The sequence below is a fragment of the Erythrolamprus reginae genome, chromosome 5 (genome assembly GCF_031021105.1).
Source record: "Erythrolamprus reginae isolate rEryReg1 chromosome 5, rEryReg1.hap1, whole genome shotgun sequence".
Taxonomy (NCBI): domain Eukaryota; kingdom Metazoa; phylum Chordata; class Lepidosauria; order Squamata; family Dipsadidae; genus Erythrolamprus; species Erythrolamprus reginae.
This window is the reverse complement of record NC_091954.1, coordinates 118,397,836-118,424,641: the sequence shown is the minus strand read 5'-3', so window position 1 is coordinate 118,424,641 and position 26,806 is coordinate 118,397,836. Positions and strand designations below refer to the sequence as shown.

General features: G+C 50.7%; 1 protein-coding gene across 1 annotated transcript in view; it reads left to right on the top strand.

Annotated features, from left to right (window-relative positions):
* The window catches only part of MB21D2 (Mab-21 domain containing 2), a 29,975-nt gene extending 4,460 nt beyond the window's left edge, over positions 1-25,515 (top strand). Inside the window, 1 exon segment of the mRNA XM_070754190.1 lies at positions 23,620-25,515. Within this exon segment, the coding sequence (XP_070610291.1) occupies positions 23,620-24,884 (1,265 nt within the window). The 3' untranslated portion in view covers positions 24,885-25,515.
* Positions 25,516-26,806: the final 1,291 nt, after the last annotated feature.

Below are 26,806 nucleotides of genomic sequence, written 5' to 3'. Positions count from 1 at the left end.
GAGGCCTTCTGAGGAGAGAATTTCAGCCATTTTTCCTGAAAGACGGACCGGACGCTTCCTCAAATGCTAGAGAGGGTTTCCAGGACATAAAGAGATTCCCAGGTGCCTACAAGGGGGGGGGGGGGTGTCCTTTACCTGCAGAATTTTAATTTAATTTAATTTAGTTTAGTTTATTAGACAACTAGACTTCTATGCCTCCCAATCCCATGGGGCCCAGACTGGACATTCTCCTGTCATGCGTGGCCTCCTGGTTTTGGGCACAAGGGGTTGAGCTTGATGCCCTCGAGGTGCCTTTCAGCTCATCGGCAGGACTGTGGTGCCAGGACGTTTCCCAAAGCTTTGAGCCTCCAGAGGAGCCGAGTCCTAAAAGGGCGTCCCTTACTGGCGAGATTAGAGGCCTCGGGGCCTGTGGGAAAAGATGGCCGCCATCTCCCCTGAGGTAATTCAGTGTGGCTGATGGAGAGTGGGGGTGTCTGTCCTTGCTTATTCACTTGGTTTCTTATTTATATGCTGCCTTGGTTCTTTTTACAAATATCTGCAGGCTCTGAACAGAGCCAAACATCTCCCTCCTCCTGTTTTCCCCACAACAACAATCCTGTGAGGTGGGCTGAGGGAAAAGGGACTGGCCCAAAGTCACCTAGCCGTCTTTCGTGCCTAAGGCGGGATTAGAACTCACTGTCCCCTGCTGATTGGCCCAAAGTCACACAGCCGCCCTGTGTCTGATTGGAGGAGGGTGGCCTATCAATCAATCAATCAATCAATCAATCAATCAAATAATAAATAAATAAATAAAGTGGGACTAGAACTTGCTAGCTCCTTCTGATTGGTCCAAAGTCACCCAGCCACTTTCATGCCTAAGGGGAGTGGGAGGCAAGGCGGGTGGGGGGCAGGAGGGGGCTGCTGCCAGAATGGGGGGGGGGGATGCAGTGGGGTAGGGGAAGTGGAGCCCCACCCCAGAGCACCCAATTTGCACTGGAAGAAGTTGAAAGCAAGGCCTCCTGCATAAGCCAGGCCCCCAGGGTGGCAGTGGGGATTTTCATAGCCCTTCACTGGTGGGAGGAAAGCAGCGTGTCCAGAGCTGGCCCGAGAGTGGCCCTTCCCACAGCACGGGGGGAGAACACGTGATCTGGGTGAGATGCCATCCACAAAACCATTAAGAAAACCTTGTTAACGTTTTCAAGAGCCGTAACTGCAGGACGGGGCACAGCAGCTCTGCCCTGAATGAGAGTCCAATGCTAAAAAGATGTCAAGAGTTTGGGGGGGAAATAATAATAATAATAATAATAATAATAATAATAATAATAAATAATAATAATAATAATAATAATAATAATAATAATAATAATAATAATATATTAGATTTGTATGCCGCCCCTCTCTGAAGACTCTGGGCATAGAAGGATGATTAAATTAAATTAAATTAGGGGACTGGAGGCTAAAACCTAGGACGAGCAGTTGCAGGGCCTGGGCCTGGCTGGTCTAGTGAAGAGAGGGACCAGGGGAGGCAGGGGAGCAGCCTTCCAAGATTTGAGGGGCTGCCACAAAGACCATGCCGTAAAGAAATTCAGTGAGAAAAGTCAGCTTCTATATTATGCAAGAAAAACAAAAAGGCCAGGTACGGTATACAGTATGTGGTACTTTGCTCAATAATAGTAATTGTGAGAGGGACCTTGGAGTCCGAGTGGACAACCATTGAAATAGTAGCCAGCCGTGAGCAGCAGCTGCCAAACAAGCCAACATGGTTCTAGGCTTCATGAACAGAGGGACAGAATCAAGATCACGTGAAGTGTTACTACCACTTTATAAGGCCTTGGTAAGAAGGCCACACTAGGAATACGGCATCCAGTTTTGGTGGCCACGATGCAAAAAGGATGTTGAGACTCTAGAAAGAGTGTAGAGAAGAGCCACAAAGATGATGAGGGGACTGAAGGGCTAAAAGATATGAAGAAAAGTTGCAGGAACTGGGCATGGCTGGTTTAATAAAAAGAAGAACCAAGGGAGTCATGATAGCAGCCTTCCAATATCTCAGGGGTTGCCACAATGAAGGAGTCAAGTTATTCTCCAAAGAGGGTAGAACAAGCAGGAATGGGTGGAAACTAAACAAGGAGAGAAGCAACTTAGAACTAAGGAGAAATGTCCTGACAGTCAGAACGGTTGACCAGTGGAACAGCTTGCCACCAGAAGTTGTCAGTGCTCCAACAGCAGAAGTTTTTAAGAAGAGGTTGGATAACTGTAGGGTTCTCTGCCTAAGCAGGAGGTTGGACTAGAAGACCTCCAAGGTCCCTTCCAATTCTTCTTTTATTCTCTCGGGGCTTCCTCTGTCCCTGGAAGGCTGTCCATGTCCTGGAGAAGACCCCCTTGTGGGGTGAGTGGGGTCCTAGCAGAGAAGGCCGGCACGTGCTCCTCCCCTAGCCAGGCACCTCTGCAGCTAGCGGGAGCCGGAGGGGAAGGAGGCCGTTGCCCCCCCTGGAATACGCTGCCCCCCAAGCCCTGCGGGTGGGCCAGGCCCTCTCCCTCCTGGTGTGTGGGGAGGAGCCCATAGCCACGAGCCCTGGCGGGTCCCCTGGAAGCCCCTTGGGCTGCATTGAACCCTCCTCCCCTTTTTCTGTGCTTTAAAAAAAGGTTTAGCCAAGTCCGTGGGGGAGGGGCAGATTCACTTAAGGGCCCTCGGACCCTTCAGCAGCTGCAGGGATTTTACTTAATGGGTGGGGCAAGAAAGGTGAAACGGGCGGAGATCAATTGAACAACGTCTCACTTAGCAACGGAATTTATTTTTTGGTTTGGTTTGATTTGATTTGGTTTGAGTGCCGCCCCTCTCCGAGGACTCAGGGTGGCTCACGTCATATCAAGAAACATAACAATACATCTGGAATCCTATTGATATGACTGAAAAAACTTTAAAAGTTCTAGTATAATTAAAAACATTTGTTACCATTCATTCCACAAAACACACTAAAACACTCGGGTGGGGGTTGGTGGGGGGGGAGGACCTAATGTCCCCTGGCGGCCTAGATGAGTCTTTAAGGAGGGGGGGGAGCTGATTCCAGAAGGCCCCCCCCAGAGAAGGCTCTTCTAAGACCCGCCAAGCGACAATGTCTAGTTGATGGGAGCTGGAGAAGGCCAACTCTGTGGGACTGAACCGGACCCTGGGATTCATGAGGCGGAAGGCGGTCTCGGAGGTCATCTGGTCCGATACCATGTAGGGCATTATGGGCCCAATTGTGGTCGTATGTCGAGAACTAAATATGCTGTTCTTATATTTCGATACATTACTGTACATAGAGCGAAATCCCTTCTGTGGTGAAGATGGGCGGTTGAAAACCTCTGAAGAATGAAATAGATAAGACCCAGAGGGCTCCCTCCCTCCCTCCAGATGTTTCTCCAGGTGTTTGTTTCCATCAAAGCACTAAAAAAATCTCGGAATCACATTCACATGATTGATTGAGAGAACCTGGTTGACAAAAATGATGACAAGAATTGAAAAAAATGAAGAAAAATCCATTTAGTCTGTCGCTTTTTAGAGTAAAATTGGTTATTGAAATTATAATTCATCTTTTTTATATAAAGCTCTTTTTTTAGATTGGTTTTTCTTTAGACAGACAGAATAATTAGTGATGATTTGTAATAGGATTTAGGATGTTTTATTAATCTTTACGAAAGAGACCTTACAAACACATTGTTAGTCCTTGGTGATATATGTGTTGTGATGTATGTCTGCTTTTAAGGTGGAGGAAAAACCATACAAAAAATTATACTGTGAAAATCTCGGCATCCAAGCAAGGGACCGGCCTGTGGTGAGGAGGGAGGGCAACGGCTGCCTCTCCTGCCCCCACTCCTCTGGGGCTAATCCTGGGCCTGGATTAAGGCCCCGTCCTTCCTTCCCCCTCCCTCCTGCTCTGGAGTAATAATCCAGTTGCTTCCAGCTAAGGAAAGCCTCCCTCCCTCCCTCCCTCCCTCCCTCCGGATTCGGCCCCCTGCCTTTCCCTCCTCTGAGCTAGAGAGGAAGCTGCTGCCTGCAGGCACATCTGGAGCCTCTGTGTGGAAAGGCAGGTAAATGGTTGCCAGGCAGGTTGGAGCAACAACAACGGCAAGAGGGCACGGAGGGAGTTGGCAAGGCAGCTCTCTCTTTCTCTCTCTCTCTCTGTCTCTCTCTTTCTTTTTCTTTCCCTTTCTGTCTCTTTCCCCCTTTCCCTCTGTTTTTTCTCTTTCTCTCTCTCTCTTCCCTTCTGCTTTCTGTCTTTTTCTTTCCCTTCCTTTTTCTCCCTCTCTTTCTCTCTTTCTTTCCTTTCCTTCCCTTTCTCTTTCTCTCTGTCTCCTTTTGCCCTTTCTCTCTCTCTCTCTCTCCTTCTCTCTCTGTCTTCTTTCCCTTTCTTTCTCTCTCTCTTTCTTTTTCCTTCACTTTCTGTCTCTTTCCCCCTTTCTGTTTTCTCTCTTTCTTTCTCTCTTCCCTTCCCTTCTGCTTTCTGTCTTTCTGTCTTTCTCTCTCTCTGCTCTGTCTCTCTCTCTTTCCTTTCCTTTCTCTTTCTCTCTGTCTCCTTTTGCCCTTTCTCTCTCTCTCTCTCTCCTTCTCTCTCTGTCTTCTTTCCCTTTCTCTCTCTTTCTTTTTCCTTCACTTTCTGTCTCTTTCCCCCTTTCTCTCTGTTTTCTCTCTTTCTTTCTCTCTTCCCTTCCCTTCTGCTTTCTGTCTTTTTCTCTCTCTCTTTCTCTCTCTCTGCTCTGTCTCTCTCTCTTTCCTTTCCTTCCCTTTCTCTTTCTCTCTGTCTCCTTTTGCCCTTTCTCTCTCTCTCTCTCTCCTTCTCTCTCTGTCTTCTTTCCCTTTCTCTCTCTCTTTCTTTTTCCTTCACTTTCTGTCTCTTTCCCCCTTTCTCTCTGTTTTCTCTCTTTCTTTCTCTCTTCCCTTCCCTTCTGCTTTCTGTCTTTTTCTCTCTCTCTTTCTCTCTCTCTGCTCTGTCTCTCTCTCTTTCCTTTCCTTCCCTTTCTCTTTCTCTCTGTCTCCTTTTGCCCTTTCTCTCTCTCTCTCTCTCTCTTTCCTTTCCTTTCCTTCCCTTTCTCTCTGTCTCCTTTTGCCCTTTCTCTCTCTCTCTTTCTGTCTGTGTCTCTCTTTGGGTTTCTTGTTTTCTTTCTCTTTCTCATTCACTAATTCTCTACCATTCTGTTCCTCTCTCTCTCTCTCTGGGCTACAAACGCAGAGGAAAGAAGGAAGGAAGGAAGGAAGGAAGGAAGGAAGGAAGGAAGGAAGGAGAGACTCCCCCTCCTTGAAAACCCAGCCGTGGCCTGGACTTTTGGCCCCGGGTTTGGATTATCCGAGTGCATTATCCATGCCAACAAATCCAGGACCAAAGCATTAGCCAAGCTCAGCAGGCGGCTGCGGCTCCCTTTGAGCTTGGCTGCGTGAGCTGAAGCAGAACGGAAGGGGCCCTGGAGGTCTTCTAGTCCACCCCCCCCCCCCCCAAGGCAGAAGGCCTGACTCCATCCCGGGAAAATGTCTTCCCTTGGGATGTAAAGAGGGGGAGGTGGGCAGAATAATATATTTATAATGCCCTTTTAACAAAGGACATAACAGCAAGCCTTACACAACTAACAAAGACAGACAGTGGGCTATACACACACTTAGCTAAAACACAATTGATAAAACCTAGAAGATTGACGGCAGAAAAAGGCCTCCTGGTCCATGGAGTCTGCTTTTATATTATTTCCTGTATTTTATCTCAGGATGGAGATGCGTTCATCCCAGGCATGCTTAAATTCATTTCCTGTGGATTTCCCAACCACGTCTGCTGGACGTTTGTTCCAAGCATCTACTCCTCTTTCAGTCAAATAATATTTTCTCACCTTGCTTCTGATCTTTCCACCAACTGACCTCAAATCCACAAACCTTGTTAAAACCGTCCCCAGCCCCTCCAACGTCCTCCCCTCTTGCTGATCACCAGAACGAGGGTGTTTCAATCTGCCGAATCAAAGGGGATGGTCACTCTTCCATTGTCCATGCTGGGGGCATGAGCCGGGCACCGGAGCCCAAGAACGCCTTTGGACCGGCCCTGCTGGAGCATGGAAATGTCCGGAGGAGATGGCTGGATGGCAGGTGTCAATTTAACACCTCAGTCCAGTGCCCCTCCCTTAGGAGAGAAGGTGTGCTGAGACCCGGGAGGAGAGCAGAGCCCCCTGAAGAGCTGGGCTAGGGTGGGGGCCATTGATCAAATGGCGGTATCCCCTAGATCCGGCCATAAGAGAGATGTATGGTGTTAATGAGTTTTAAATTATTTTTAAATTGTCCTGTTTTAGATGCTTTTCTCTTTGTTGTGAGCGGCCCAGAGTTCTTAGGGAGTTGGGCAGCATATAAATTAAAGAATCAGACAAACAAATAAATAAATCACAGCAGAACATGGAATGGTAGATGGGCTTCCCCACATACGCCCATGTCACACCAACACTCCACAGTCTGCATTGGTTGCCGATCAGTTTCCGGTCACTATTCAAAGTGTTGGTTATGACCTATAAAGCCCTTCATGGTACCGGACCAGAATATCTCAGGGACCGCCTTCTGCCACACGAATCCCAGCGGCCAGTTAGGTCCCACAGAGTGGGCCTTCTCCGGGTCCCATCAACTAAACAATGTCGTTTGGCGGGACCCAGGGGTAGAGCCTTCTCTGTGGGGGCCCCAGCCCTTTGGAACCAACCCCCCCGCCGAGATTAGAATTGCCCCCACCCTCCTTGCCTTTCGTAAGCTCCTTAAAACCCACCTCTGTCGTCAGGCATGGGGGAACTGAGATATTCCTTCCCCCCAGGCCTCTACAATTTATGCATGGTATGTTTGTATGTATGTTTGGTTTTATAATAAGGGTTTTTTAGTTGTTTAGTATTGGATTGTTACATGCTGTTTTTTATCACTGTTGTTAGCCGCCCTGAGTCTGCGGAGAGGGGCGGCATACAAATCCAATTAATAACAAGAACAACAACAACTCTGAAGGTCTTCTAGTCCAACCCCTTGCGCATGGCAGGAAACCACAGCTGCACCATTCTGGCCTTGGTTTGAACTTGGTGGGAAAGATCCGTCATGTGATCTTAGAACGAATGGCAGAATAACAGAACAGAATAATATAGTTGGAGGGACCCTGGGGGTCTTCTAGTCCAACCTCCTGCACAAGCAGAAAACCCTATACTAATTGCAGATGATTGGCCCTCCAGCCTCTTCTTCAAAGCCTCCAGTGTTGGAGCAACCCACAACGTCTTGTGGCAGGCTGTTCCATTGGTTAATTGTCCCCACTGTCTGGAAATTCCTCCTTAGTTCCAGGTTGCTTCCCTCCTGGGTTAGTTTCCATCCGTTGCTTCTTGTCCTTTGGAGCAGAGTTTCCCAACCTCAAGCTCCCAGAATTTGCTGGCTGTGGAATTCTGGGAGTTGAAGTCCAAATATCTTCAAGCTGCCAAGGTTGGGAAACCCTGCTTTGGAGAATAGGAGGACCCTCCTCTCCTGCAGGGCAGCCCCTCAGGACTGGCCCTTCCCAGCTCCTCCAAGCGTCCTTGGCATGTTTTAGATCAGTGAGGACGAACCAGAAGGCAGGTGTGTGTTTGTGGGTGTGCTAGCATGTGTGCACATGGCCACACCCCTCCCCCCACCTGCACACCCACCCCCCACACTGCCCCTTTGCCTGCGCATGGGCCTTGCTGACGCCTGGGAGGTGGAAAAAACCCTCCAACGGGCAGACCGGACGTTCAGAAAACGCACCTCTGCTTTGCCCGTTGTGCTGTTTTTTGCACTCGGGGGCTTCAGGAAACCTCCCGGAACCTTCCAAAAAACAAATGTGCAAAAAACAGCACAAAAGGCAAACCGGAAATGTATTTTTCCAAACTTCCGGTTTGTCCACTGTGGGATTTTTTTGCCTCTGGGGCTTCGGGGAAGGTTTCCTGAAGTGTCCGGAGGGCGAAACGGTCTTTCCCAAGGACGAAAATAGAACATTGCAAATAATAATAATAATAATAATTTATTAGATTTGTATGCCGCCCCTCTCCGGAGACTCAGAGCGGGTCACAACAATCACAACAATATACAAATCCAATATTTGTCTTCGGAGAGGGGCGGCATACAAATCTAATAAATAATAATAATAATTATAATTATTATTATTATTATTATTAATAAATTATTAAATTATTTAAAAAGAAACAAAACATTTAAGAAGCCCATCATTAAGAACCATTCAATACAATCACATCATTCATAAAACTATATGTGCTCAGGGGTATCTCAGTTTCCCCATGCCTGGCGACAAAGGTGGGTCTTGAGTAACTTGCGAAAGGCAAGGAGGGTGTGGGCGGTCCTAATCTCTGGAGGGAGTTGATTCCAGAGGGCTGGGGCCACCACAGAGAAGGCTCTTCCCCTGGGGCCCACTGACAGGACCCGGAGAGTGCGTCAGAAGGGGGTCCTGGAGGTATTCTGGTCTGATGTCTTGCATGCCCTCCGATATGTGTCCAGGTGCCATTTGTGTGCCAGAGGTTTTCCCTCATGGTTTAAGACCAGTGGTTCCCCACCTTTTTTTGGCCCTGCCCCACCTCTAAACATCTCTCAAAGCCTGGTGCCCCCCCCCCCCCGGTGACTTATATCTCTTACTATTCAAAAAATGAACTCCTACTCACTCACTCCTACTCGGAGCCTAAAAAGCCATTAACTTGGTTTAAACAAGGTTCCTGTTGCCACCATTAATAATCAGATTGCCCCCCTGTGGGCCCCCCCTTTGGGAATCGCTGTTTGGACCCTCCGTCCCGCTGATGGTCTTTGTTGCTCTTCTCCATGCAGCGTCTCCATGTCCCTCTGCAACACCCCCTCCCCACCATCTGTTCAAGTGGATGCGTGGCCCCTTGTGGGCAGATCCAGAGGAAGAGGCCGGGGTCCCTCCTTGGGTCCCCTTGGTTGGGGGTCAGGGGAAAGGGAGGGTCTTGCCTTCTCTTTCTGCTCAAGATCCCCCTGGACAATTGGGGGGCCACTGGGGGACACAGAATGCTGGACTCGTGGGGCTTTGGCCCCATTCAGCAGGGCTCTTCTTAGGTTCTTATGAGACACCCCCCCACCCTTCCTTCGACCCTTGCTGTTGGGGGGCAGAGATGAAAGGCTATGGTGTGTGTGGGGGGGAGCGATGGCTTGAGTAGTTTTCTCCCTGTTGCTTAATGGAAGATTTTCTCTGCTTTGGGGAGCAGAAGACCTCCCCTTTGAAAAGCTGCTTATCTCCCCCACCCCCTCCATCCGAGTCTTTGTCTGGGGTTGCCCCTGAGACTCTGGAAGGGCCCCCCCACCTTTGTCCTCCTGCAGAGCCCCTCCGGGTCAGGGCTTAAGTGCCCCCCCCCCCTTTGTCCTTCTCCGGCCCCTTCGCTGAGCCCCGGAGGTCACAGGGCAGGTAAGCACCACTCACTCACCTACTCCAATGGAAGTCCACCTGGCTCAGTGGGGCTTCTCCGGAGTTGAGTGTTGGATGGCGCCCTTAAACCTTCTCCTAGGAGATCATTGGGAAGACACGTTGATTTTAGCCCGGGGTTAGCATCACAGCATTTAGCAATAGCACTTGAACCTGGTGAGGATTGAACTTCTGGCAGTGGGCAGTTAGTAAAGGAAGGAAGGAAGGAATAGCAATAGCATTTAGACTTATACAGTATTCCACTTCCTAGTGCTTTGACAACCCTCTCCAAGTGGTTGACAGTGAGAACCTGGGAAGGAGGGAAGGCTGAATCAACCTGGAGCCGGTGGGGAGATTTGAACTGCTGGCAGTGGGCAGAGTTAGGGAAGGGTGGGAGGGAGGGAGGGAGGGAGGGAGGGAGAAAGAAGGAAGGCATGGTTAGAAGAAGCATAGCATAACACTAGCACATAGATTTATCTACCACTTCCTCATGCTTTTCAGTGGTGAGGTTTGAACTGCTGAACTACAGCCAGCAGTTAGCTGAATATTATTATTATTTATTAGATTTATAAATTAAATTATTTATTTAGGACTTGGAGCGGCTTCCAACAAACAATCTACAAATCCAATGTTAAAACAGAACCTATTAAAAAACCCTGATTAAAAACAGTAATAATCTGCAGGCCTGCACTCTAACCACTGAACTTGGGGAGAGAAAACGGAAAGACCAATTTATCTCCCAGAAGACCTTCATGTCCCCCCTTCCTTCCAACCATTCATAAAACACATTCCAAATTTCCCAGTCCTCCGAGTCTCCCTTATCTTTTAATTTTGGTGTCATCATTTCCAATTTAGCTCATTTGTGTCTAGGATATATGTCTATTTTCTCCGTAAATCTTCCCCTTCTACTCCATTCAGTTAGAATAAGTTTTTTTAAAAAAATTTCTATACCATAAAACACATGCTTATAACATTGTACGCCTTCAATACAATTTAAAGATCTTAAATACAATTAAAAAATAAAATAAGTCACATACCAATTTGATTATCTTTAAGCTTTGGTACAAATAATAATAATAATAATAATAATAATAATAATAATAATAATAATAATAATAATAATAATAATAATAATATTTGTATGCCGCTGAACTCTTTCCTAATTTGGCCATCCGGGTGAGCCAGTGGTCTCCTACCTTAATTCACCCTTAATAAAATGCCCCAACTTCTCAAAACTCAGCCGTAGCCAGTGGTGGGCAGCCACTCCCCTCGCTGTCTGGACGGTCCTTGGCGGCTGGTGTGGGGAAGAGTTCTCCCGACACATGCGCCCCTGCGCCCCGCCTGAGATTTGGCTCCTGCGCATACACAGCAACCCAAGTCTCACGAGGTTTCGGCTGCTGTCACCGATGTTGCATGCGCAGAAGCTGAAACGTGGAAAACCAAGGAACCCTGACGAGTGCAAGAGGGGGTTTGGCTGTTTCCGCCTGCATTTTGGCTTCTGTGCAAGAGCGTGGGGTGTGGGGAGGAGCCCGTGACTGCCCTCGGTGCCTCCTTCTTCATTTCCCCAATACCTAAAAATCCTTTATATAACCTGCTGATTTTTTAAAAGAACCCCCCCCAATTTTCAGTGAGGACCTGGGGAAGGGGAGCCTGTTGGAGTGGCCCCTGGGGAGGCTGTTTCTCTGGCTGGCCTGGCACTGCCTCTCCCGCCCCCCTTGGCCGGCCTGAGCCTCCCCCCTCCGTGCCGCCTGCAGGGCGATGCCATCTGCTGCCGGGGCCCTGGAGGTGGATTAGCGGAGGAGAAAGCCTCTCTCGGCTGGGACGATGGCGGGGTGGGGCTGGGGGGGTGGAGGAGCTGCTGCTGCTGCAGAGGGAATCGGAGCTGCCGCTTGGGGAAAGGGAGGAACCCTCTTCACGGCTGAGTGGTTTGGGGAGGGGGCAGACCTGGAAAAATAATAATAATAATAACAACAATTTATTAGATGTGTATGCCTCCCTTCTTCAAGGACTCAGGGCAGCTCACAACAATAACAAAGAATAAACAGTAATACAAATCCAATATTAATAAAAACTAAAATTAAAACCCATTAATATTAAAATATACTACACAGTCACACCACTCTCAAAAGCTGCAGTGAGAAAAGGGGGGGAGGGAATGGTGACATAAATGAGTGTTCAACATCTTGCGGAAGGTGAAGAGGGCGGGAGCAGTGCGAATCTCCGGGGGGGTTGATTCCAGAGGGCCGGGGCCGCCACAGAGAAGGCTCTCCGCCTGGGTCCCGCCAGATGACATTGTTTAGTTGAGGGGACCTGGAGAAGGCCCACTCTGTGGGACCTAATCGGCCCCTGGGATTCGTGCAGCAGAAGGCGGTCCCAAAGGTATTCTGGTCCGATGCCATGTAGGGCTTTATAAGTCATTACCAACACTTTGAATTGTGACTGGAAACTGATTGGCAGCCAGTGCAGGCCGCGGAGTGGCGGAAGAAGCGGAAGCGAGGGGCAACGGCTGTGAGAGAGGCAGGGCTCGGAGGAACATTCCTTCTCCCCTTCGGGCATCTTCCGGCCGGCCAGCTGAGCTCACCTCTTGTGCTCGGCCCTCCACATTTGTCGAAGCCGCCCAAGCGGATGATGGAGTCAGCCTCGCTTGCGTGACGATGGTGTTGCCAGGCGGGCGGTATTGTTGTGGGTTCCCTCCAGTGCGCCCGGCTTCCCCTTCGCTCGTCTGGAGCTGTTGAGCCTGGTCTTACAAGATGCCTTCCTTCTCAGGCGCCTTGTGGCTGTCCAGATATATGCAGAGTTGCGCAGGAGGACGAGATAAGAGGCCAGAATAGATTGGGGCAATGAAGGGACCAGATAAATGACAAAGACAGGTTGGTGGAAAACAGGAGTTTTACTCTTCAGGAGTCTTCGCCATACGGGAACTTTACATCAGCTCTATTCAGCTTACTTACAAGTAGATACTGAACCAATCCAGGTTTCTTCGTATCTCTATCATTACTCTACTCTTCTCTACTCTACTCAAATCTTTAACTCACGCTCAAACTGCTCCAGCCAGCCAACTAACAACCACCACCAACAGCAGGCAGAAAGAAGAATGGTGAAGTTGATTTGCCTCTTATAATGCTCTGGCCCAATCAAATTGCAGTTCACACCCTCTGACTCTGCATTAGGGGGCTTCACATGCTACTTTTTACCTTCTATGGTGATACAATGAAATATCACCCAGGGTTGCTCATCCTGACAGAGGCCTGGTAGGAGGTCCATCTCGTTGACCCCAGGACCCCTGCTCCTGTTGAGAAGGGGAAACCCAGGGAGCTTTTCTCACAACGGTGCAGGTGGCTCTGCAGGGGGGGGGGTCAAGGGGGCCCCTGTCCTAGAGTCTCTATGTCATCATGGAGGCTGTTGAACCGTATCCGTTTCACCCACTGTGCAAAGCATCTCTCGGAAAAGAGCCCCCTGCACCTGGGCTCCAGCAGGAACTCAGGTAATGGGATTCCCTAGGTGTTGACCTCCTTCCTTCCCTCCCTCCCTCCCTTTCCATCGATATATACTTTAATAATAATAACAACAGAATTGGAAGGGACTTTATTTATTTATTTCATTTATTCCGTTTTTTTAATGCCCCCCTTCTCCTTAGACTCAGGGGGGCTTATGACATGTTTAGCAATAGCACTTTTTAAAAACAGAGAATCAGCCTCCTGCCCCCACAATCCGGATCCTCCTTTGACCCCCCTCGGAAGGATGGAAGGCCGAGTCAGCCTTCAGCCAGTGATGAGATTTGAACCACTGACCTACAGATCTACAGTCAGACCTTGGAGGTCATCTAGTCCAACCCCTGATTAGACAGGAGACCCTACACTACTTCAGACAAATGTTTGTCCAACAATCTTCTTAAAAACTTCCAGTGTTGGAGCATTCACAATTTCTGGAGGCAAGTAGTTCCACAGATTAATTCTTCTAATTGTCAGGAAATTTCTCCTTAGTTCTAAGTTGCTTCTCTCCTTGTTTAGTTTCTACCCATTGCTTCTTGTTTTACCCTCAGGTGCTTTGGAGAATAGCTTGACTCCCTCTTCTATGTGGCAATAACCCCTGAGATACTGGAAGGCTGCTATCCTGTCTCCCCTGGTCCTTCTTTCCATCAAACTAGCCAGGCCCAGTTCCTGCAACCGTTCTTCATATGTTTTAGCCTCCAGTCCCCTGATCCTCTTTGTCGCTCTTCTCTGCACTTTTTCTAGAGTCTCAACATCCTTTTTGCCTCGTGGCCTTCTTACCAAGGCCTTGTAAAGTGGTATTAGCCCTTCACGTGATCTTGATTCTCTCCCTCTGTTGATGCAGCCTAGAACCGTGTTGGCTTTTTGGGCAGCTGCTGCACACGGCTGGCTCCTATTTCCAAGGTCCCTCTCGCAGTTACTACTGTGGCAGCCGCTCAAGTACTGCACCCCTGCTACCCTGTGGCCCCTGCCCCCTTTCCACCAGAGGGTCTCCAGTGGGGGAGGAAGGAAAGAGGTGGGTGGGGGGTGTAGCCAAGAACAGTCGAGGGACTGAGACGCCTGCCAGGACAGGTGGGTTCTGTGCCAGGCACGGGGTCTGTGCGAGCTCAGCTTTGCTGCAGTCGGAAGGGACCCAGGCGTGGCAGTCTCCCGACACGCCCGTTCTGCCATGCCGCCGTTTGTGGCTGGGCCCTGCGGGAAGGGCGTTTCGGCTTCCGCTCCCTGCAGGCCGGCCAAGGAAAGCGGCTGGCGGGGGGAAGGGTGGCCTTGGGGAGCAGATAATGGCCCTCTGTTCTCGGAAGCACCGCCAAGGTTTGCAGAGCCCCGTTGGGTGCATACAGGAATCGCGCTGCCCTCTCTCTCTCTCTCTCTCTCTCTCTCTCTCTCTCTCTTTCTCTTTCTGTAACTTGGCTTCTGGATTTGCCTTGGGGGAATGGGGGGGGGACTCTGCTGCCCAGGGGGGGGGGGCTGCCAGGCGCAGGAAACCAGGAACCGGAGGGGCTTCAAAAGCTCCTGGAGTTCATTTCATGGCAGCGGCACTTGGAGGTCGGGGCTGCCCCGGTGTGCATTGCACCCTCTCTACGCAGGGTTTGCAGAGTCTGCGTGTGGAAGGCCCCCATTATACTGACCTTGGAAGGAAGGAAGAGGAAGGAAGGAATGGAGAGGAGGGAAGGAAGGAAGAGAAAGGAAGGAAGAGGAAGGAAGGAAGGAATGGAGAGGAGGGAAGGGGAGGGAAAGGGGCTCCTGGCCGCCTCCTTCCCCTCTTCCCCTAGAGTCTTCGGAGAGGGGCGGCATCCAAGTCTAATAAATTATTATTATCATTATTATTATTCCAGGCCTCCCCCCTCCCCAAACCAATAAATTATTATTATAAATAAATTATAATAATTATAAATAAATTATTAGGGTTAGGGCCCCCCTGGGAAGGGGCAGCCGCCAGCCCAAGGGGGGGAGGGTCGGGCAAGGGGCGCTCCAAAGGTTTTGTCTCCATGCAGCTGTGGCAAACCCTGCTGGACCTGGGCAGCTGTGTGTGTTTATGGGTGGGGGGAGGGAGGGAAGCCGTGTGCTGGGCATCAGCCCACCGATAAAGACCAGGCCTGTCTCCTTGCAGCTGGACAGATCCTTCCTCCGGCCGCAGCTGAGCCAACGTGACCTCGTGGCGGTCAGCGAAGTGGTGACACTGGCCGGCTTGTTCTCTTCCCAGACAAGGAATTTGGCTGTGGCCTCTGGGATAGAGAGAGCCTCCTTGTAGGAATTCCAAGAGGCTCGGGAGAGCTGGCTGTGCCTGCAGCCCTGGGGGGCCCTGAGCCTGAACCTCTAGGCACAGCCGAACTGGGACTGGGTTGTACACATGGCTGTTCAACTGAATAGAGGTTTGGGGGTTTTAGTGATTAGTTTGACAGTGTTGAGGGAATTATTTGTTTAGCAGAGTGATGGCATTTGGGCAAAAACCTGTCCTTGTGTCTAGTTGTCTTGGTGTGCAGGGCTCTGTGGCGACATTTTATCTTACATTTTATATATTTATAGATATTTTTAAGGTTATTGTTTTTTATTGCTATTACGGCTATTTTATATTGTTATTAATTTAATTGATTTTTTAATATAACGGGGTTCTAAATTAATGGATGATTGGGATAAATATGCTTGTGGCTATGAGTGGAATGACTGGCACGATTGGGTTGGCGGGGGTGGGTGGGGTTATGGTATGGATGAGATGATTGATAGTAGTATGAAAGATAGATTTGGCCCACCTGACGCCCGGGAGACAGGAGAGGAGATGGCACCGATCTCTGGGGTGGCAGGGGGTCGGAATATCCCTGTGTTGCTGGGGAGAGGCAGATACGGCGGGGGTCACAGAGTTAGCCGTTCCAGGGGAACGAGGGACCGTTGCTTAATAACGGTCCCTTGTTCCGGCTCTGTGAACCCAATCTTGGATACTGGTGATGAGTGTAACTCTGGCCCTGGACTCAGGTTGCTGCTGCTCAATGCCAGGTCGGTGGTAAATAAAGCTCTCCTCATCCGGGACCTGATCCTGGATGAGGAGGCCGACCTGGCTTGTATTACTGAAACCTGGCTGGGCCTGGAGGGAGGTGTTCCCCTCTCTGAAATTTGCCCAGCCGGGTTTCAGATATGGCATCAACCTCGACCCCAGGGAAGGGGGGGAGGAGTGGCTATTGTAGCCAGGGAGAGCCTTTGCCTGCGTAGACTCATTGCTCCGGAAATTGCGGGTTGCGAGTCTCTCTTGATGAAGTTGGACTTAGGGGTTCAGGTGGGCTTATTTCTCACGTACCTGCCTCCCAGCTGCGTGTCAAAAGCCCTGCCTGTGCTACTCGAGGAGGTAGCCGGGTTGGCGGTGGAGTTCCCCGGACTTATTGTCCTGGGGGACTTCAACCTGCCGTCACTCGGTGAAACCTCTGGGTTGGCACAGGAGTTCATGGCCACCATGACAGCCATGGACCTGACTCAAGTAGTTCAGGGTCCGACTCACGAGGGAGGGCACGCACCTGACATGGTATTCCTTTCTGAGCAACTGAGTAATGGTCTGAGACTAAGGGGCTTAGATGCGTTGCCTTTGTCATGGTCAGACCATTTCCTACTACGGCTTGACTTCCTGGCTCCAATCCTTCCCCGCAGGGAGGCGGAACCAATTAAGATGTTCCGCCCCAGACGCCTGATGGACCCTGAGGGCTTTCAGACGGCGCTTGGGGTTATACCAGAGGCACTTGTCCACAGTTCGGCAGAGTCTCTTGCGGAAGCCTGGAACAAGGCCGCAGCGGAGGCTCTTGACCGGATTGCGCCTTTGCGACCTCTCCGAGGTGCTAGACCCCGTAGAGCTCCATGGTTCAACGAGGAGCTCCGGGAGTTGAAACGCCAGAAGAGACGTCTAGAGAAGCGATGGAGGAAGAGTAGGTCTGAATCCGACCGAACACTTGTAAGAGCTTTTATTAAGACTTACAAAGTGGCGCTCAAGGCGGCAAGATGCGCGTACCATGCCGCCTTGATTGCATCAGCGGAATCCCGCCCGGCCGCTCTGTTTAGGGTGACCCGCTCCCTTCTTAACCAGGGGGGAGTTGGGGGAGCCCTTACAGAGTAGTGCCAAGGACTTTAACACGTTTTTCGCTGATAAAGTCGCTCGGATCCGAGCCGACCTCGACTCCAATTGTAAAACAGAGTCGACTGACAACGAGTCAGTCGAGGTGACTGGGGCACGTACTTGTCCACCTGTCTGGGAAGAGTTTGATCTGGTGACACCTGATGAAGTGGACAAGGCCATTGGAGCTGTGAGTTCCGCCACCTGTTTACTGGATCCGTGTCCCTCCTGGTTGGTTTCGGCCAGCAGGGAGGTGACACGGAGCTGGGCCCAGGAGATTACCAACGCTTCCTTGGGGAGGGGAGTTTTTCCATCACTCTATAAAGAAGCGCTTGTGCGCCCCCTCCTCAAGAAGCCCTCCCTGGACCCAGCCATACTTAACAACTATCGTCCAGTCTCCAACCTTCCCTTTATGGGGAAGGTTGTCGAGAAGGTGGTGGCACTCCAGCTCCAGCGGTCCTTGGAAGAAGCTGATTATCTAGGTCCCCAGCAGTCGGGTTTCAGGCCCGGTTACAGCACGGAAACCGCTTTGGTCGCGTTGATGGATGATCTCTGGCGGGCCCGGGACAGGGGTTTATCCTCTGTCCTGGTGCTCCTTGACCTCTCAGCGGCTTTCGATACCATCGACCATGGTATCCTTCTGCACCGGCTGGAGGGGTTGGGGGTGGGAGGCACTGTCCTTCAGTGGTTCTCCTCCTACCTCTCTGGCCGGTCGCAGTCGGTGTTAGTGGGGGGCCAGAGGTCGACTCCTAGGTTTCTCCCTTGTGGGGTACCTCAGGGGTCGGTCCTCTCCCCCCTGCTATTCAACATCTACATGAAACCGCTGGGCGAGATCATCCAAGGACATGGGGTGAGGTATCATCAATATGCGGATGATACCCAGCTTTACATCTCCACCCCATGCCCAGTCAACGAAGCGGTGGAAGTGATGTGCCGGTGCCTGGAGGCTGTTGGGGCCTGGATGGGTGTCAACAGACTCAAGCTCAACCCGGATAAGACGGAGTGGCTGTGGGTTTTGCCTCCCAAGGACAATCCCATCTGTCCGTCCATCACCCTGGGGGGGGGAATTATTGACCCCCTCAGAGAGGGTCCGCAACTTGGGCGTACTCCTTGATCCACAGCTCATATTAGAACAACATCTTTCAGCTGTGGCGAGGGGGGCGTTTGCCCAGGTTCGCCTGGTGCACCAGTTGCGGCCCTATTTGGACCGGGACTCATTGCTCACAGTCACTCATGCCTTCATCACCTCGAGGTTCGACTACTGTAATGCTCTCTACATGGGGCTACCTTTGAAAAGTGTTCGGAAACTTCAGATCGTGCAAAATGCAGCTGCGAGAGCAGTCATGGGCCTACCTAGGTATGCCCATGTTTCACCATCACTCCGCAGTCTGCATTGGCTGCCGATCAATTTCCGGTCACAATTCAAAGTGTTGGTTATGACCTTTAAAGCCCTTCATGGCATCGGACCAGAATATCTCCGAGACCGCCTCCTGCCGCACGAATCCCAGCGACCGATTAGGTCCCACAGAGTGGGCCTTCTCCGGGTCCCGTCAACTAAACAATGTCGGTTGGCGGGCCCCAGGGGAAGAGCCTTCTCTGTGGCGGCACCGGCCCTCTGGAACCAACTCCCCCCGGAGATTAGAACTGCCCCTACTCTTCCTGCCTTAAAACCCACCTTTGCCGTCAGGCATGGGGGAACTGAAACATCTCCCCCTGGACACATTTAATTTATGCATGGTATGTCTCTGTGTGTGTCTGTTAGCATATGGGGTTTTTAAATGTTTAAATATTTTTAAATTTGTCTGATTGCTTATGATTTGTTTCTACATGTTGTGAGCCGCCCCGAGTCTTCGGAGAGGGGCGGCATACAAATCTAAGTAATAAATAAAATAAATAAATAAATTTTGAGGGTGGGAGTTGAAACAGTTTGTGTCCAGGATGCGAGGGGGGTCAGTCTACAGTCTGCAGGTCCTGAATGGAAGGCAGGTGGGCAGCCATTGTTTTTTCTGCAGTTCTGATTCTCCTCTGAAGTCTGTGTGGGTCTTGTTGGGTTGCAGAATACAGGTGCAGATGACAGACTCAGTGATTCCTCTGTAGAACTGGATCAGCAGCTCCTGGGGCAGTTGGAGCTTCCTGAGTTGGCGCAGAAAGAACATTCTTTGTGGTGCTTTTTGGGTGATGTTGTTGATGTTAGGGGACCATTTTCACAGTCTGTGTAGCAGCTCAGAGGGAGACATTTCCCCGCTGGAAGTGCAAGAAGGGGGCTTGGTGGCAGGTCTCTCCTGACCTCCCAGACTGGCCTTTTCCCTTGTGTGTGTGTGTGTGTGTGTGTGTGTGTGTGTGTGTGTGTGTGTAGGGAGGCATCTTCACAATAGTCCCAGAGTGAAAGCAGAAAGTGGGCAGGTGGTCCTCAACTTATGACCACAATGGACCCCCAACATCTGTGTTGCTAATTGAGAGATTTGTTGAGTTTTGCCCCATTTTATGACTTCCCTCTGCCGCATTTGTTCAGAGAATCACTGCCGTCCTTAAATGAGTCACACGGTCCTTAAGTGAATCTCCCCCCCCCCCCGGTTGACCTTCCTTGGCAGGAGGTCACAAAAGGGGGATCACATCATTCCCGGGTGTCGCAAGTGTCCTATGTGTGAGTTAGTTGCCAAGGCTCTAGAATTTTGATCACATGACCACGGGGATGCTACAGCGGTTGTAAGTGTGAAAAGCGGCTATAAGGCACTTTTTTTAATGCACTGTTTGTTGTAAGTTCGAACAGTCACTGAATGAACTCTTGTTTACTTGAGCTCTGCCTGTATTGAAGCCCAGTTGAGCAAAGGAGGTGGGGACGTGTCTCCCTCTGGTGGTGGGTTCAGGAAGCTTCACTCTTCTGGCAGGTTGAGGAATGATGGATGGGCCTGCGGTTGGAAGACTGAGTGGGAGAGGAGGCGGAGGGCTGGGATATAATAATAATAATAATAACAAGAACAACAACAAGAACAACAACAAGAACAACAACAATTGGAAAGGACCTTGGAGGTCATCTAGTCCAACCCCTGCTCAGGCAGGAGTCCCTATACCTTTTCAGGGAAATGGCTCAAGGGTTGGAGCTCCCACAACCTCCGCAGGCAACTTCTGTTCCACTGCTTGACCGCTCTCACGGCCAGAAAGTTCCTCCTTATTTCCAGGTTGAATCTCTCCTTGGTCAGCTTCCAACCATTACTGCTAGTCTGGCCTTCTGGTGCCTTGGAAAACAGCCTGACCCCCCCCTCCCCTCTGGGTCAGCCCCTCAAATATTAGACCACTGCCATCATGTCTCCCCTGGTCCTCATTTTACCAGATTGGCCAGGCCCAGTTCCTGCAACCGCTCTTCGTATGTCTTAGTTTCCAGTCCCCTGATCATCCTGGTTGCTCTCCTCTGCACTTTCTCTAGAGTCTCAATGTCTTTTGTAGTGTGGTGACCATAACTGGACGCAGCATTCTAGGTGTGGTCTAACTAGGGCTTTACAGAGTGGTATTGGTACCTCTCTGGTCCTTGATTGTATCCCTCTCTTAATGCAACTCAGGACTGTATGTGCCTTTTTCGCTGCCACTGCACATTGCTGGCTCATATTTAGTTGGCTGTCCGCCCAGTCTTGACTCCCTGCCCTGATTGAGGGTGTTGAATGCATTTTGGGGTAACAGTGGAGGCTTATTGGATGCTATCAGCCCTTCAAGTCTGGAAAATACGGGCTCAGCGGTGCATAATTTGCAGAAAATGCTCCATTTTACAAAGGTTTATTATTTATTTATTTAGTATATGGCATCTACAGAGCTCACGCAATCACTGATACATACAAATTCGGTTTAAATAACACCATCAGCAAACACATACTGTATATATAAAAGATATGTGGACTGTAACTTATTGTGGACAATGTGGACAATGACAATATGTGGACAATGTTGCTTGTATCCTTAAGATTTTTATTAATACTGATTGTTTCTTCATTGCTTATTTGACCCCTGTGACCATCATTAAGTGTTGTGCCTCATGATTCTTGACAAATCTATATTTTCTTTTACGTACCCTGAGAGCATCTGCACCAAATACAAATTCCTTGTGTGTTCAATCATAAAGTCATACCAATAAAGAATTTTATTCTATTCCATTCTATGCTACGCTACTCTATGTTACACTGCACTACTCTTATTTTACTCTACTTCTATTCTATTCTCTATTCTATTCTATTTTCCTATTCTATTCCATCTTATGATTCTTGACCAACGTCTCTTTTCTTTTATGTCCACTGAGAGCTTCTGCACCAAAGACAAATCCCTTGTGTGTCCAATCACACTTGGCCAATAAAGAATTCTGTTCTATTCTGTTGTGTTCTACAGTGTAGGAGAGAAAGTTAAAATTAAGACAAAACCATAATAAGATCGCCATCAATATGGAGTGATAGAGTTGCAGTGGGGTGGGTGTTATCCTTTACAAAAGGCGAATTGAGAATTCATTTCCTGGGCTGCTCTTGAGCAACCTTCTCTCAGGGGTCATTTCAGCAGAGGTTCCGGTTCCTTCTGTTGCCTCGCTGGGTCCCTGAAAAGGAGCGAGCCCATCAACACGCTCAGCCAGCACGTGATTTTAAAAATAGTTCCCCCCAAAATAACTTCTGACATCCCCAGGGATCTCTCCCTCTCTCTCTCTCTCTCCCTCTCTCTCTCTTTCTCTCTCTCCGCAGGTGGATGGAATAAGGTGCTTAGGAAAAGTCAGGGCAGGACGTCCTCCAGTTGCGGCTCTAGTGCAGCCTGGCCATCTCACGGTTGTGGCTCCTCGTGGTCGGACACACAGCCAGTCCAATTTGAGGGCCTTTTGTTGCGTCCGTCATTAAGTGAAGGCTGCGGTTGCTATGGGCAAGCTTTGCCCCCCCCCCCAAAAGCCCCCCAGAAGTCAAATGTTTCTGCAGACTGGCTGCCCAGGGCCCTGTGTGGTCATGTGAGTGGAAGCAGTGGGGGGAGGGGTGTTCGGACTTCAAATCTAGGTCATAAATAAACACCACCACCACTTGCGCCACTGGAACTTTAAATTTAATTTATTTGATTTATATTTAAGTGAATTTAATTTAAGAGAACCCAAGAACCAGGGGGCACCATCTGAGGTGAGTTGGGGGAAAGATTGGAAGCCACGTGAGAAAATATGATTTGACTGAAAGAGTCATAGATGTTTGGAACAAACTTCCAGCAGAGGTGGTTGGTAAATCCACAGGGACTGAATTGAAACCTGCCTGGGATAAACGTAGATCCATCCTAAGATAAAATACAGGAAATAGTACAAGGGCAGAGCAGATGGACCAGGAGGCCTTTTATGCCATTGATGTTTCTGTGTTTCTATATTTCTGTAGGCCTCCCTGAGTCACATAGGATTGGACACTATATAAGTCAATTAAATTAAATTAAATTAAATGGCCACTAAGTAATTTGCTGCAAATACAGGCCTACCTGTACATTGCATTCAGAAAGTATTCACACACACCCACACCCACACACCCCTCTTTATTTTCTCACATGGAAGCTGTGCTGGCTTTTACGTAACAAACAATATCTGGGGGGACTCTGAATTTGGGGGACGTGCAACGGATGAGATCACCCCTTAAGCAGGGCCCTTATTCTACAAGAATGGGCCTTTTCGATGTCTCCGGTGTTAATGGATGAAATAGAATAGAATAGAATTCTTCATTGGCCAAGTGTGATGGGACCCACAAGGAATTTGTCTTTGGTGCAGATGCTCCCAGTGGACATAAAAGAAAAAGAGACATTGGTCAAGAATCAGGAGGTTTGCATGTTTTTTTCTGTCTTTGTTTCTGTGGTTTTAAATGTAAATATTCAATAAAGATAATTAAAAAATAAATAAACAAAGACACTGCCACCGTCATTAAATAGGAATTGAATCTATGGGGCCATTGAAATTTTAATACCTTGACCCGCCCAATGAATGAATGTCTGATGTTTGGATCTGGTTGGTTGGTTTTTAATGATGGGGAGTTTTAGTCATAATTTTATATAGATTTCTATCATGTTTATATTACTTGTTGAAAGCCGCCCTGAGTCTCAGGGGAAGGGCAGCAAAGAAATCAATCAATCAATCAAAAAACAAACAAATAAACTCAGTTGGTTCAGCATCCAAATGTAAATCACGTGACCACAAGGATGTTGCAGTGGTCGTAAGTGTGAAAAACAGCCATAAGTCCCTTTTTTTCAATGCCATTGCAACTAGGAACAGTCACTAAGTGGACTGTTGTAGGTCGGGGACCGCTTGTCCATCTGATGAGGGGGAATCCCCCAGAGGGAGGGAGGGCTGCTTCCCAGAGGAGGAGGAGGCCACTCAGCCTGGACAGGTGGTGTGGGAGGAAGCGGGAGAGGAAGTCGAGGGGAGGGGCAGAGAAGAGAAGAGAGTCTGGCAAGATTCCGTCTGCAGGAGTGAAATGGAATCAAGGGCTCAGCGTGGAAGAATCCCCACGGGTCCCTTTCGGGTTTCGTCCCAGCGCTGCTTCCACAAAGCTTTGGCCCCCTGCCCCCTTGTTTCGGGAACGCACTGCGAAGCACACACACACACACACACACACACACACACACACCGTCTCTTGGCTCACCCGCCTCTCTCTCTCTCTCTCTCTCTTCGTTCCAGGAATGGTTCAGAAACTTGACCAGAAACTTCCAGTCGCCAATGAGTACCTGCTGCTTTCCGGAGGGGTCCGAGAGGGCGTGGTGGACCTCGACCTGGACGATCTGAACTTCTACGCTCGTGGCACGGACTACGACATGGACTTCACCCTGCTGGTGCCTGCCCTGAAGCTGCATGACCGTAACCAGCCAGTCACGCTGGACATGCGCCACTCCGCCTTGTGCCACTCCTGGCTGAGCTTGCGGCTCTTTGACGAAGGGACCATCAGCAAGTGGAAGGACTGCTGCACCGTCGTGGACCACCTCAACGGGGCCACCAACTACTTCTTCTCCCCCACCCGGGTGGCCGACTGGTTCTACGAGTCCATCAGCGTGGTCCTCTCCGAGATCCAGAAGAAGCCGCAGCGGGGGATGCCCAAGGTGGAGAAGGTGGAGAAGAACGGCACCCTCATCTCCATCATTTTAGGGGTGGGCAGCAGCCGCATGCTGTACGACATCGTGCCGGTGGTGTCCTTCAAGGGCTGGCCGGCCGTGGCCCAGAGCTGGCTGATGGAGAACCACTTCTGGGACGGGAAGATCACGGAGGAGGAGGTCATCAGCGGCTTCTACCTGGTCCCCGCCTGCTCCTACAAGGGCCGGAAGGAGAACGAGTGGCGCCTGTCCTTCGCCCGCAGCGAGGTCCAGCTGAAGAAGTGTATCTCGAGCAGCCTCATGCAGGCCTACCAGGCCTGCAAAGCCATCATCATCAAGCTGCTCTCGCGCCCGAAGGCCGTCAGCCCCTACCACCTGCGCAGCGTCATGCTCTGGGCCTGCGACCGGCTGCCCGCCAGCTACCTGCTGCAGGAGGACTACGCCGCCCACTTCCTGTTGGGCCTGATTGACGACCTGCAGCACTGCCTGGTGAACAAGACCTGCCCGAACTACTTCATCCCGCAGTGCAACATGCTGGAGCACCTCTCTGAGGAGACGGTCATGCTCCACGCCCGGAAGCTCTCCTCCGTGCGCTCCGATCCTGCCGAGCACCTCCAGATGGCCATTGAACACGTCAAGGCCGCCAACCGGCTGACGCTGGAGCTCCAACGGAGGGGCAGCGCAACCAGCATCCCCTCCCCCCAGTCGGACGGAGGGGACCCCAACCAGCCTGATGACCGGCTGGCCAAAAAGCTACAGCAGCTGGTGACTGAGAACCCGGGGAAGTCCATTTCGGTCTTCATCAACCCCGACGACGTCACGCGGCCCCACTTCAGAATTGACGACAAATTTTTCTGAGGCTCCCTCTGTCCAAGGTCTCCTGCCCCATCTCAGACTGCGGGACCCCTCCGCCCACCCCCCAGGTCTGCTTCCTTTGTCAACACCTCAGGCCTGAGGGGGGGGGGTCTGCGGGAGAGGGGAGGGGGCCTGGGCTTGGATTTGCTGCTACTTTTGGTGTGGAGGCCGGCCTTTTCCAGCGTCCTCCCAGGCAACCTTGACTTTATGCACAGCTCAGCAAAAAAAGACCCCCTTTTCCTTTAGCACATCCTCCTTCTCCAGTGGGGTGGGACGGCTCCTCTTTTTTATGTAATTGGCTTCCTCCCCCTCCCCCACACCTTCCCCCCCCACTCGGGTTCCTTGAGAAACACCTTGGAGAAGGGAGGGCCGGTCCCTGCTGCTCGGCCAGTCCGGCTGTCTGTCCCCCAGAAAGACCCCAGACGGCGCGAAGGTTCCAGCAAGGTCTACGAGTGGAGGGCGGTTCCCTTCCCCCGGTCTCCTGTTCTTGAATGTAATTGGTCCGTGTCAGGGCTGGGCGGGGCCTGAAGGGTCCTGGAAGTGAGGCTTAGTCTCCCAGCCCTCCCTCCAAGCGATTAAAGGACAGGCCCTGGAACGGCCCCTGCGCCACTCGCCAGGCCTGCTGTGGCTTTTCTCTCTCGCGCACTCACTCTCTTTATTTATATTCCGACCAGTAACTCAACTGCTGAACGCGCATCGAAGCCCCTCCCCCTTTTCACGTCTTCCCCACAACAACAACTCTGGGCTCTCTGGCCCTGTGGGGATGAGGGTGGCAGGGCTGTGGGTCTGGACAGTTGGCCGGCCAGGAGCCCCCGGGTGTTGGGCAGGTGATCCAGTCCCGCTCTTCCACCAGGTTTGTGCTAGGTGGGGATCCCAGGTGGGTTAGTCCAGGGGCCTTTGGCCACTTGGAGATCGGTGGACTTCCACTCCCACAATCCTGCGTGGCTGACCGATTTTCCAAGTTTGGAGGCTCCTAATTTAGACGGTCTCAGGGTTTCCCCCCCTTTGTGATGCAGATAGTCCTGAATTTACGACTATGATGGAATCCGAAACGTCCTCCTTCGTTTAATTCCATCATCATTTTATCTCATTCAACACAGTCAAGAATATTCTTAATTATATTTTAGGTTGCTGTGTCCCTTTGATTCCAGCATTGTGCCAGGCTGATCTCTCTCCCTCTCTGTCTTGCTCCCCACCTCCTCTTTTCCTTCCCTCTCTCTCTCCCTCTTTCTCTCTTCTCCCTCTTTCTCTCTTCTCCCTCTCTCTTTTCCTTCCCTCTCACTTCCTCTCTCTGCCTCTTTCTCCCTCGTCCCTCTCTTTTCTCTCTTTCCCTCTTTCTTCTCCCCCCTCTCTCTACTCCCTGCCCTTGTGACCCCGAGGGTCCCTGTTCATGCAACCACCTTGTTCCCTCCGCGGCCGTTTTGGGGGTTCATCAGAACCAGCGTTTCCAACGTTTTCCCCAACAAACCCGTGTTCATGACTCCCTTGTGCCCTGGCAACCAACTGGCTGCAGTGCAGAGACCAGACCTTTTGGGGGAGAGGGTCTTTTGACCTTCCCGACACACAGCGTTGGGAGGACCCTGCCCCACGCAGCTTGGCCTTCACGCAGCCCATGAATGCTCAAACGCCCCTTTGCAGCAACGGTGGTGGGAGCCCAGAGAGGAAGATGGGGAGAACCCACTGGGCCATCGGCGGAGTTTGCGTGCCCCCCTCCGGCCTTTTGGCAGCTCAGAGGCTGAGTCCCCAGCTCAAATGAAGTCTGACCGTCTGGGATGAAGAACTCCGGCTGTGTAACATGCCAGGTTTCAATCAGTCAATCAGTCAGAATAGAGCTGGAGCAGGAGACCCCCTATCTGTGATGGCGAACCAATGGCAGGCCAGCCGCAGGGGACATGCACAGCCACATCGGAGGCCACGCCAGGCAT